The sequence below is a fragment of the Struthio camelus genome, chromosome 10, assembly GCF_040807025.1.
Source record: "Struthio camelus isolate bStrCam1 chromosome 10, bStrCam1.hap1, whole genome shotgun sequence".
Taxonomy (NCBI): Eukaryota; Metazoa; Chordata; class Aves; order Struthioniformes; family Struthionidae; genus Struthio; species Struthio camelus.
Genome location: NC_090951.1, coordinates 13881138 through 13894099, shown reverse-complemented (window position 1 = coordinate 13894099; position 12962 = coordinate 13881138). Strand labels below are relative to the sequence as shown.

General features: G+C 40.0%; 1 protein-coding gene across 18 annotated transcripts in view; it reads left to right on the top strand.

The window, feature by feature from the left end:
* The window catches only part of ZNF536 (zinc finger protein 536), a 358374-nt gene extending 349080 nt beyond the window's left edge, over window positions 1–9294 (top strand). For 17 of the 18 annotated variants that reach the window (XM_068956015.1, XM_068956021.1, XM_068956011.1 and 14 more), the window contains one exon: window positions 6319–9294. In XM_068956015.1, coding sequence (XP_068812116.1) covers window positions 6319–6554 — 236 coding nt within the window. In that variant the 3' untranslated portion in view covers window positions 6555–9294. The remainder of the gene's footprint in view (window positions 1–6318) is intronic. The other variant, XM_068956024.1, reaches the window with a different exon arrangement.
* The last annotated feature ends 3668 nt before the right edge of the window (window positions 9295–12962 follow it).

Genomic DNA, 12962 nt, shown 5'->3' with positions numbered 1-12962 from the left:
ATAAAAACTTTTATTACATGTATGAACCGGATTGGACTAACTTTAATCTGTCTGGTATTTTGGGAGTTTCGTAAAATGCGTATTGTGAGACCAATAAAATGGAATGGCTCAATCAAAGCCATTATTGTCTATTGGACAAATGTATTTATTCAGCATTTTCCCATCCATACTGCTATGCTCCTGATCAGAATGGCTGCTTTAGAGCCATTCTGGTCTCCTGTGTAATACATACAGTATTTGAGATGTTTGCTGTAAATGTATTTATGAAAATTCGTACGTAAAAAAGGAAATCGCACTAGCCAAGTTTTAAATGAAAATAGTTCTCCCTTTGCAAATGATTGTTATTATGCTGTAATAGTGTTACTTTAAAATGGCAGCGTTCCCTAAGATCCCTAGGACCCTGAAACCCTGAGCTGGGAAAGCCAGGAACTGAGGCTGATAGTCGCAGCTAGTAAACAGGAGTCATTCTGAAAATCATGTTTCTTATGTAGAAAGCGCATGGCCGTCATTGCTGGTTATTACTTCTGAGACAACATACCCTTCATCCATTTAAAGATGATTCCACCTCAAATATGAGTTTGTGCAGGAAAAAAGATTTAGAGCAGCTCCTCTTAGGGAGCCAGAGACTCGCTGAAGGTTTAAATTCAGCTTGCTGACTTTGCACTGAAGCAGATGTGCGATTACATGGACCGTTCCACCAGTGATGTTGTGGGACTGAAAATCTCTATCTGAGAGGCAGTAACAATCCATCCTGAGCCACTGCAGCTGGTTTTGCGAGGGGTGTCTGATCATGGCCTGCACTGGTCATGGTCATCTGGGACTACTGCAGTAGCCCAGAGACTCGAGTCCAGATCTCAAGAGCATCCAACATCTGACCCAGATAAGCCATCTGAACTGAAGAAATTTATCTCCAAGGAAGTCAGACCTTTGAGGCTTTTCAAATTTTTCTTAGTAAGGGAGTCATTGATTTGTTTTAAAGAGGTAATGGCTGTTATTTCCACTTTTCACCAAAAGGACGTTCTTAAACTAAGCAAAGAAATTTGAAATGAGTTTGCTGTATTGCATAGTAGTAAATGCTATAGCCATTGGCTATCCAGGGAGAAACGGTCTGTCAGCTAATCATGGCCATTTTTGCATTTTAAAGGAACAAATGTCATACCTAAAAAACACATTTTATTCAAGACTTAATTATAATTTATAGTACATTACACAGCATTTGTTTTCTATTCATCATTTTATTGCTCTTCTGCCTTTTCCCTAAATTTATGCATTAAACTGCGTGTGTGTGTCTGTATGCGTGTGCCTGTGTGTATATATGTACACATATGCAGTATAACAAAAAGTGGTGTAGTGGGGACAACAGACGGCTTGTGTGTGATGTATTATTGGCATTTTTCTTTCAAATTACCGTTTTCTTGCTGCTTTGGGAGAAAGCCATGATTTTGCTGTGATTAGTACACTTTTAACAATCTGGAATAAATTCCTGATCTTATTCATGTGACTAGTCCAATGCCCATTTTTACATTTTAGTGCAAACCCCTACATATGTGCCTGTAATACCACAAAAATAAGATGTTTCTTTGTGGAAATTTTTATAGAATTTGGATGCTAATCAAATATTTTTTAGAAGTGGAGAATTAACGTGGCTAAACCATGTAAATTTTTTTTTAATGAAAAAGACTTTAGCATTCATCACTCTTTCTCTCTCTCATTTCTCTCCTTTGTGCTAATCTTAAATAACGAATCCATATCAAAGTTAATAAATTAGTAACTATTAGCAGTGATTGGATTACAGAGAGTAACCTAATGACACTGTGTTGACATTGACTTTTTATGTGTTCCAACAATAAAGTTTTTTTTAACAATAAGACAAAATAAAACAGATTTAGCAAATATTTGAACGCCTAACAACACGCTTATGGGCAACGGCTTTCTTTAAATCCAAGGCCCCAGCTTTAAGTATAGTTTCCTCTAAACAGTCATAAAAGCCAGACATTGAGATCTATCTTTCTCGAAACCTGCCTTTTCAGACTCATTCAGTTGATGCACCATGTTGGGCTGCATCAGTCATGCCATGTTATGAAACCTAACGCAATGTGACTGATGCAGGCTGACGTGATGTGTCACAAAGCAGCATATCAGATCATAAATTTGAAAGAAAACAAAACAAACTTTTTTTTCCTCAAAGCTTAAATTAACAAAGCAGCATATTTTTTTAAAAAGGTGGAGTACTTTAAAGTGATGAGGGATTTTTTAAATATTGGCCACGAAGAAAGACACTCTGTCATGACCAGAACATACCGCCCATCCCGGCTCTTTATTCTCTCCAGGGTGCAGTCAGAATTAGTGACAGCCTAAGTCAGCTGAGCACTGCTGCTGTTTCTGGGATTGATCCAGAAAGGTTTCCATCACTTGCAGAGAGCTGATTTCGGCAGGTGCTGGGGGTAACTCCCCTTCCCGGGGAAAGCCGCACCTCCTAAAAATATTAGTGCTCTTGGAATCTAGCTTCCATCTTTGGCGTTTTATTTAATTTTTCTTCTAAATTTTCTGCATCTCCGTTTCTTGTGAATCTCTGTGTCAGCCCAGAGGATTACAAAGTCTCTTTGCACACTGTGTCACATACCTTATTGTGCATTTTTCCCCAACAGGATTATTTCAGCTGCAAGCAATATATTGTCCTCTATGCTCGCTTTTCTCTCTGAGAAAGATGCACCATAATTTGCTCTCTCCTTTTTGACCCACCTCTAGTCTAATTCTCCTTACTACAAATGCAATGCATTACGCATTATCTCCCGAACTATCAGGAAGATTTCTTTTTTTTTAAGGGCTTTCAAATAATTTTATTGGAAGATATATCATAGGCAAAATATACATGAACTATGGCTTGCTAAGAAAGAACCTACCAACCACCACTAGATAAAATGTTATAAATTTATTGCCAACTTATCTAGGAAGGGTTATTTTAAGAGCCTGCTGCCCACAACAAGTTTTGAGCTATAATTAATGGATGGAATACCTAAGAGAAATGGGCATTTTCCTTCACCCCTTAGTTACAAGCAAATTGCAGATATTGTTATCTTTGCAAGTGAAAATAATCTCTAGTTTTTGTACTACTTCTGCTGTAAACAATGTACCACTTGCTTTCCTCTGACCCTCACTCTGTATACATATTTATATATTATTCATACTGGATTAAAAATGAATGTGCTCTTTACCACAGTTGTACTGCATAGTGACAATACAAATTAACTTATTGTGTACTTACTTTTCACAAGGCAGTGATGTGAAATTTTGATGGCCTGAAAAAGTAACTTGTGGGGGAGGCAACGCAGAACTGAATCCTTGTAGGTGCATTTTATATTGTCTGGTTTATTAAAGTGCATTGAATTAATAAATGCCATTCTCTGTATGGAATTGCACAGGTTTGAATGTGGTTTGGTGGTGGGCAGAAAGAGTTTGTTTTTATTTGGGCATTTATTAAGGGTTGTTAATGCCATGCTTTCTGGATTCTTTGTTTAAAAATTATCTTTTTCAGGAAGGAATTAGGATTGTCATTTAACGATAACTACTTTTTGGCAAAGCATTGAGAACAGCTTAGGGAGATCACACTCAATGTAGGTGAGGCTGGTGATACAAAACGTAGGTAATCTCTGATTCTTTCTGTGATGTTTGAGGGGTGAACTGGGGCTGTGGGGCCCAGCGCTAGGAGCTGAATGAGGAGGTTGGGGCAGAGACTTGGTCTGAAAGCACCTGGGAAGGGTGAGTTTTGGAGCAGAATTGTGAGTAGAGGGATGGTGATGTCCTCTTGGTGGTGGAGGTGGTGATACCTGCGTGGGGCAGGGTGAGGAGTGCAGAAGAAGGTATGTCTCGGTGGATCTGAGAGTGGCAGGCTTTATCTTTTGTAAAGAGGTAAAAATAGTTGCAATTTGTCACAGAGCAAGTCTCCTTCCTCTTCACCTAATGTTTTGCCCACTTTGGCCCAAGGCATTCTGGCACCTCCCTGGCCAAGATACACAATAGACCCTGTTTCTTGGCCTCGGCAGAGGAATTAGTTGGGAGGGAGAAAAAGAGGAAGGAAAGAAAAAATCCAGAACCCAGATGTAAATCCAGATGACTTTTCTGATATGAAACACTTACCCGTCTCTGACGAACAAAGGGGGGAATGTAGTGATTTTGTTAAATATTTTTTCTGAATTTCCAATTTTTTTTGATTTTGTGGATCAGATTTTTGCCTGTACCTCTTTCATACTCAGGCAGTTTTCTGAGTGCTTTAAATTGTCAAAACCGTTACATTCAAAATGTTTCAATTGTATTTATGTTTTTTTATTGATTTAATGACTCATCCTAAGAGGCACTAGGCACACCCTCAATGTCTAGATTGACTGTTTCCTCATATCTTCTGTTTGATATTTTCCGCAAAAGCCAAATTTGATTTCTGTAACATTAACTATGTAAGCTTTTTCATTGCTATCGCAATGAAATTTTCCACTGAAATTTGACTTTTTAAAGATTAATAACGTACAGACTTGATCTCTTTTTCCTTACTGAGTTGTTGAGGAAAATACCTTTATTTATCCCATGAGAGAGCCAGAAGATCAACCCACACTCCATCCTGAGATTCATCCAAAAACATGCCTGGTCATTGAGGTCGAGGGGGCTGATGGCAGTCTTCGCCTTGTAGAAGCAAAGGATGGAGGGGACCATACTGTGTCTTCAGTGTTGATATGCGAGGCTGTTCTGCACAGAGAAATCTTTTCATCCTTGTTCAGTTAAACCTGCCCATAGTCGCGGGGCGTAGGGTTTGTATGATTGTGTAATTGTGTGCTGGACTCAACGCTTCGTTCCTCTGAGTAGCAACCAGAATGCCTCGGGGGACTTGGCCTTCAAGTGGTAGTTTTAATTTTACAGTAAAAATGGCAGGTTATTTGAGCAACCTAAAGCACTGATGGCGATTCGAGTGCATTTAGGCTGCTGGAGACATCTTTCATGTTGATGTGCCCACCAACAGTGCTTGGTTAAAAGCAGCTGTTATTCAGGCTCACCTCTCTCCTAGGAGGCTTGCAGTAGCATTCCCACTCCAGTACGAGTAACATCGGAGCAGTGCACAGCCAGCTTCTGTTGGCTTAGGTGTTAAATTGCCCCTTAAAATGGAAGTTAGACAGTGTCGGCCCCTTCCCGGGGGAGGGTAGTCCTCCTGCTCCGCTGCTCCAGCTTCTGCTTTGTTCCTGCTAGGTATCACCACAACAGCAAAGGAAAAAGGGCTCTTCAAATGTGGAGTTAGGGTATTGTTTTTCACTTATCCTGGCTTTATGTAGATGGTCTGGCACATTTATTTATTCATTTATTTGAGCAAATTAAAGCAAGCTAAGCGCATTTGACCTCAGATGGTCCTGCTTTAAGTTAATTTGAGAGACAAAGCTCATAAAGTTCCAGTAAAACACATCAACAACTTCCCAGCATAGGTTGAAATGTGATTGCTGAAACATAACCTCCAAAACCAGATACAGCATGAAGATTCAAAGTTACAATAATCTGAAAAATATGGGAGAGAATATTGATAGATTTACTAAAAAGCGATGTGTTTCATTCATGCCTTCATTTTGCAGTTGGTTGCTATTTCATACACAAGTCCTGCATGTATCAGATTTTGTGCATTAACATTCCTTTTCTAATCTAGCTTGGACATTTTATTTTAAAGCTGGTGATAACCTCGGGCCAGAGTCCAGCAAACACTTATGTGCTTGCATATCTTTACTCACAGGAGTAATCTTACTGGAGTAAATGTTTGCAGGTTTGAGGCCTTGGTTATCTCAATCCATTATTTCTTTCCATTAAAAAGTAATCTGTGTGATTAAAATAAAACATACAATTCTTTACTCAGAAACCCACCCAAAGACAGAGTGTGTTTATTAGACGAAGGGTCTGCACATTGTCATCCTTGAATTGCACTTCAATAAAAAAGATAATTAACAAATATAAAAGAAAGCTCTCTATTACATGCTTGCACTTTATTTACAAGAGTTTAGTTTGGATCAGAGGGTGACTGATTTACGGCTGGGCATGGGGAGGGAGATGAAATAACTATCCTTTTCCTGAAAAATCCAAAGCAGAGAGTTCTTAAAATGTAGCTTCTTTGAAGAGGCATCATGCAAGTAGTACGCATTTCTTATTCTTGCGGAGCACGTGCAGCGTTTCCTTACAAGAGGAGGGATTTTTGTTTGGGGAGCTTTTGCGTTTTCGTTGGACTTTGCAAGGAGCTGCTTTGCCGTCAAAATGTAAATAGAAGAAAAACTAACCAGACTTTTGTCTGTCATGCAGGTCACCGGCCTTTCCAGTGCAGATATTGCCCCTACAGTGCCTCTCAGAAGGGAAATCTGAAGACCCATGTTCTCTGTGTCCATCGCATGCCTTTTGACAACAGCCAGTATCCAGATCGCAGGTTCAAGCGCTCCAGAGTTGACTCCGAGGCTTCTGGGAATTTAGAGGAACCTGCAGCTGTCAAACCTGGGAGCTCAGCAGAGCTAACGGAGGAGGGCAGCAAGGCCCAAGAGTAATGCAGCTCAACGCATCAATCTCTATATTGCAATATTATTTTACACAGTTAGATATGCATTTGGGTAAGAGTTTGCTAAATGCATTCCAAGCAAAAGAATTGTGTGCAAATTCCCAGAAGTGTACAGGATATTTAAAATATTTAAATATATATATATGTATATATGTGTATGCACACACACACACACATATATATATATTTACACACACACACATACAGTCATATGCACATTTTATATATATATATATATATATATGTACGTATGAACACACACACACATGCAAAATACACACTTCATATATATGTGTGTGTGTGTGTGTTTGTATGTTTAAATATATATATATTACACACAAAATAAATTTCCAGCCCTGGAAAATGGCTGCTAAACTGTTACCTGGCAACAAGTACTTCCAAACAATATATGTGGGATAATAAAGTGATTTAAAAATGTTAGGAGGTCGTTAGTTATTTAAAAAGCAAGGCAATTTCAAACTTCAAAGTGGTCTTTGTCCAAAAATAATGCTCTTAACAGAAAAATGATACCGTCTAAACGATTTAGTGTTGCCTTGAAGATTGAGGGGCTGTGTTTTCATTGTTGAAAACACCTTTATAATATGACACCAGCTGCTGTCATTTGCCTAGCATAGTAATGAGATGTGTTGGTAGACTGCCATGGTGCCAGTCTGACTGGAGCTGTCATTGCAGAGAAAATCAATTCAAGTGGTGTTGCAACTGCAGTATAGGAGAAATCTTAGACGGCCCATAAGCTAGGGGCAGTACTGACCTGTACTGAAAAGTATTGTGAGATTACAGTTTCTTTTTCTTTTCTTTTTCTTTTTTTTAAAATATACAGCCAAATGAATCAATGGTTAGAAAAAATCTGCAGCCCAATGTGCGACTGCAGATTTGAAGTGTAATTCCATTTTTAAAAATCATCTTGCAGTATTGAGGGAAATGCTTTTATTCTTTTTTTTTCCCTTGTTGATGAAGAAGTAGGTTGCTATAAAAGTAGAAGTACAATATATACAAATATTGTTTAGTGAAACTAGTCAGCCTTATCTATAGAAGGTGCTGGTGAGAAACACAATGTTATTAAATAGAGGGTTGGTACTTTTTTCTGTTTTGTTCTTTTCTTTCTTTCCTTATTGTTTTCTTTTAAATTTCCTTTAATTTCCTTTTTTACACTTGAATGAAGGATTCCCCAGTCATGGTTAATTTTCATGTGTTAGTTTTGGTAAGTGTTACAGACGTAGTGCAGAAGTTTCTTCTGGAGCAAGCTCTTATAAAGTAGCTTGACCTAAAATACGAAACCAAACTTCCTGCTCTTTGTCTCTAATGAAGAAACGTGTTGTAGCTGATATTTCTTTGTTTTTGTAAAACAAATGTGTTCTATATTTTTGCAGATTTTAGCTTTTTTACTGATTGGATGCTCCAAATTTATTAAGTTCTTTGCCACATAGGAAGCTTTTGAGAGACTATAATGAACCACATACTTAAAAAAAAAAAAAAGGTAAGAAAAATAGCTAAAGGTTTATTCTGAAATTCTCTGTATGGCATAAAATGTTAGCCTTTTAATGTACTTCCTTTGATAGAAGTAAAATTGGTGCTGTTCATTGTGATGGTAGAGAAGTATTAGCTTCTTCTAAAACAAAATCATCCAGACTTAAAAGAAAAAAAAAAAGTCAATATTTCTTTGCAGGCTGGGAGCACAGAGTAAAACCCCAGGGCCTTAAAACTTCAGCTCTGCCTAAAGCAGTTTACAAAAAATACTAAACTGCAATCAATGTAAATAAAATTCTTAGCGCTACCCTGAGACTGGAAAAAAAATCTCAGGCTAATAAGGAATACGGTTTGCATATGCTGTCGGAAAGGATGTCATCCAACTGAAGTTTCAGTTTAAATGAGGTCACTGTGTAACTTGGACCCATCTGGCACAGAGCAAGCTGCTTTTCTTGTTTTTCTAGTATAGTTCTCACTGCCTTACTTAAATCGAGTTGATAAACTTAATGCAACTGTTTCTATGATCCTAGATAAAGGATTGAAATGTTATTGAAACTTTCTGACTGTAGTAAGCTTTAGGATTTTAACTGCACTACTGTGTTTGGTGACTGTGTCAGTCGCTTGCTTTTGTGTGTTTGCGCCGCCTTCAGTATCTTAGCAAAAAAAAAAACAAAAGAAGAAAAAAAACAAAAAGACCCCCCCCCCACATTCCATTTCTTGCACTTTTTGAGCTCTTTCAGTATTCTTTTGTGTCTTCTGAGCATTTTCAGATACGACAGGCAATAATTCTGTTTGTGACACTGGAAACATCTCCCGTTCTTTGTGATGTGTGTGTTGATTCCATTTGGTCGGGTGCTACTGTCCCTATTTTCCCCTCTGACATAGACCTTTTTTCCAGAACATTTGTAACTTGTAATACAAACAAGTGACAGCAGCAGTGATGCATTGTCAGTTTCTGAATATCATCATGCTTCTCATATCTAAACATGTCAAGTTTTTTCTCTGTAACTTCTGTAGTCTGTGATACTGGTCATAATACTGTCTACATTCCTACACAAAGAAAAATTTCTATCTTGGAGGAAATCTGAGATCAATAGAGTAGAGGATTTTGTTGCTATGCTTGTAACAATTAGAAAACTTTGTATTTAAAGTTTATTCTTGGTCATTATTTATTATTATAATACATCAGTTGACAGAACTTTATTCTGGTATAGAAGTATTAAAAGTTGTTTTTTCAGCAATGACTGTTTTCTTTCTGCTGTTAGAATAAAAATGTCTTTGAAGCAGTACAGTTTTATCCAGTGTTTTACGCAATAAAACCTCTACCTCTGAAAAAAAGTTTTCCTACTTGCTTATGTTTATTAGGAACAGTTAAAACATTATTTTCTGCAGCTTTGTCAGATTAAAAAAAAATTAATGTCAGTAAATTCACAGTTGTTAGGCAGTTACTGGAGTGTATTATGCTGGGTGTGTGTGCTCAGTCCACTTATTAATCTGAACAAATCTATATACAGTATATACATATATATATTATATATATTGTGCTTAATTAAAAGACTGTGGAAATCTGTTTTAGCATGTAGTAATAATTGTTTTATATACTACTACTTATGTACTATAGAAAAAGTCTTGGGGTCTATCAAGCTTTGATTTTAAAGTGTTTGAAGTGTGTATCATACACTATGATGTATAAAGTCATGTTTTCACATTAAAAAAAATTGTTTGTATAGATCATATATTTGGCTTTAGAAAATTGTGAGGTTTATTGTTATGGTGCATGTTAAGAAACCTGCCCACACTTCAAAGAATTTTGCAAGGGCAAAAGCCCTCCTGTTGTACCGGACGAATCTTTAGTCTTCCTGTACGTGGTTGGATTTGCGTAGCTGAAAGCAAGGAACGTAAAGGATCTTTGCACTTATGAGAAAAAGTGAAGACGTTTGATGCCAAGAAACATGCCCCAGATCTGGGATACCACAGCAAAGAGGGGGAGGAGAGAGGAAGAAAGCCTCGCGCAAAGACGCCGAGAAGGAAAACATTCAAAAAGGGAGATTTTGACAATTAGATGCGTTAGTTACTGGTTAGTAGCACCCCTGGTAACGCTATGCCGTAGCTCAGGTTCCCCAGCAGAGCAAACGTGCGCGGGTTGCCTGTACGCGTTCGGCAGTAGAGAACGGCGCCACGGAAATGCAGTTATTTCGTGGCTGGAAGTTGCGCTCAGGGTTGGCTTTACCACCGCGTTGGGGGCAGCCCCCCGCGGCCGGGCCCAGCCTCGGAAACAGGGCAAATCCACTAGTGTCGCAGGCCCGCGTCAGCGGTTGGCTTCATTTGCGAAGAAGAAAAATCAGTGCACCTGTAGCGCCTCACGTTCCCACCAACGTTCAAGAAGCGGACGAACGAGTTTCATTCATACTCAAAGCTTAGGCGTGTCACGCCGCCCGCGGCGCTGTTTTGGGGCGCGGGACGGGGCCGCCGGGGAGGGCGGCTGGGCCGAGCGCCGGCCGGCCGGCCGCCGCCGCCGCCGGCTCGGGGAACGCCACCCGCTTGGGGGTGGCCGGGCCTCCTCCACGGATTTCTGCAGCCCGCTTCCGCTTTGGGTAGGCGGCGCGTGGAAACGCGACAGCCCGGTTGGCGAGGGCTGACGGCCTGGGCGCAGCTCGCGGGAAAGGCCTGCGGGCAGGCCCTGCGCCCTGCCCCGGCCGGGCGCCGCCAGCCAGCGGTTCTCCCGCAGGAACCGCTGCCAAGAGCCTGGCACCGGGAGGGGCGCGGGGCGAGGGGAGCCCGCCGGGCCACCTAACGCTGTCCGGGGCGGCTTCTGTTAACCCGCCGTGGCGGGGCGGAGGCTGAGCCGCTTGACAAGGCTCTTTCCACCTGACACCCGAGAGCTGCTCTCAGCTTTAAGATAATGTTTCTTGCTGGAACTTTTATAAGGACTATAACCCCTCTGTCTAGTGTAATTTGGGAATTGCGTGTTTCCCCTCTCTGTTTAACATCTGTATTGTAACCGTATATTATAAAAATCTCACCTTGTGCATTGTAAGCATGATCCCACTGAAATTACTCTTAAGCATTGTGTTTTTCATTTCTGGAGATCGCGGCTTGGCATGAGCTACCACGGAGCAAGGATGTTTCCGTGGGGAAGACGGCGGAGGGGGAGGAGGGAAGGTGAAACCGTGGCGTAATGTAATATCAAACCCGTAAGCCAGGCGAGCGCTGTACGCGGGGGACGGGGGAAAGTTGTGCGGCTCCTCCCTCACCTGTTGGTGTTGCTAGGAGTGTTGGCTGGGGGTCTTTGTTGGCGGTGGTGTTTTTTAACCCAAAGGGTCTCAGTGAGCGGGGAAATCACAGGAAAAGAGGAAGAAGAAAATTTAAATGATCCCAGAGTGAACTGTTTTGCTGTTAATACAGAAATACAGAGCAAGACACATTTAATGGGCTCTATTTTTTATTATACTATGCTGAATAATTAAGTTTGAGGCTAAGTGTCACATAGATTTATCTTTTAATTAAAAAAGCATGGTTCACGCATATTTGAGTGGTAGTCCAAATAAATGCAATATAGAAATTTATGTTTGTTTATCTAGGTGTTAATTACCTAGAGATTGTTCTGGATTACTTCTTTTTATAAAGTGTCATAGGCTCATGTCACAAGTAATAAAGCTTAACAGTGGAACCTTATCAATTTGCTAACTATAATGCTAGTGTGACCTGGAGGAAAGGGGAAAAAAAACTTTGGAAAATGTTCTCTGTGTGTACCCCGCTCAACACATAAAAACTGCACAGCGAACAATGCAATCATTTTAAAAATGTTCTCGTAAGTAAAAGTACAAATATATCCTCAGTGTTTTACAGCCTTTCATACATGTAATTATTTATATTACACACTGTTATTTACTCCCGCGTACTGCATGTTGTGCAAAGACAGACATGGTAAGCAACAAAATGTAGTTTACCTGGTGGGCAAGCTGTTCATTTAGTGTATGAAGTAACAGTTACAAACACTGAACACTATATTTAAAACAAGATGTAGCAGATGCAATTTTCTTAATATTTTAAAGGTTTTACGGCATTCTAGAAACCAAGAGGACGAGGAATGCAAACAGAAGTCTAGAGATAAAAGATCACGCATTGCAGTGGTGCAGACAGAGGGAAAACGGTGCGCAGGTGCAAATTGTTCATCAAATTCTCTGTCAGTCTGATTTTTCCTCTGTTTATGACCAGAATTTATATCGCTGCTCCTCTGCGCCCTGCAGAGTGATGCCAAGCCCTGGTGGCGAGGGCGAGTGCCACAGCCTGGCCGGCGAGGGCTCGCCGGAGCTCGTGCCGTGCGCGGGCCGCCCACCGTAGCACCCCGGGGACGACCTGCCCTGCGACTGGAGGGATCGAGAATTGTCTTTGGTTTTTTTCATAGGTGCACACGCTCCTGCTCTTTGGGGTTAATTGCTTATGCATTTTTTGAAGTTCTGATGACTTCAGATAGTCCTCGGTTTCAATGTCGTGGCGTTACGTAGCAAAAGTTTTTGAGAACATGCACTTAGTGGTATCATAAAGAAATCCATGAAAAGCGCTCTCTGTGTTCATGTTCGTTAATTCCTACTTGATATACAGGTGCTCAAAATGTGAAGAAGGCTGGAAACAAGGGTTTCTTCTATTTATTACTGTCCATTATGCCTGTAGACATAGATATACCACAAGCTTTGTCTCGTGTGCAAACGGTAGTAGTAGGTAAGCTACATCTCAATAGATGAGGTGGAAGGGAAATCTGATCTTAAAAAAAGCTTCTGAGCGTTACATCCTTAGTGATTATTGAAATATTTCTAATTTTAAAGGACTGAAACTGATATATATATATATATATATATATATATATATGAAATTGATATTTGTATAAATATATATGTGTGTATATATA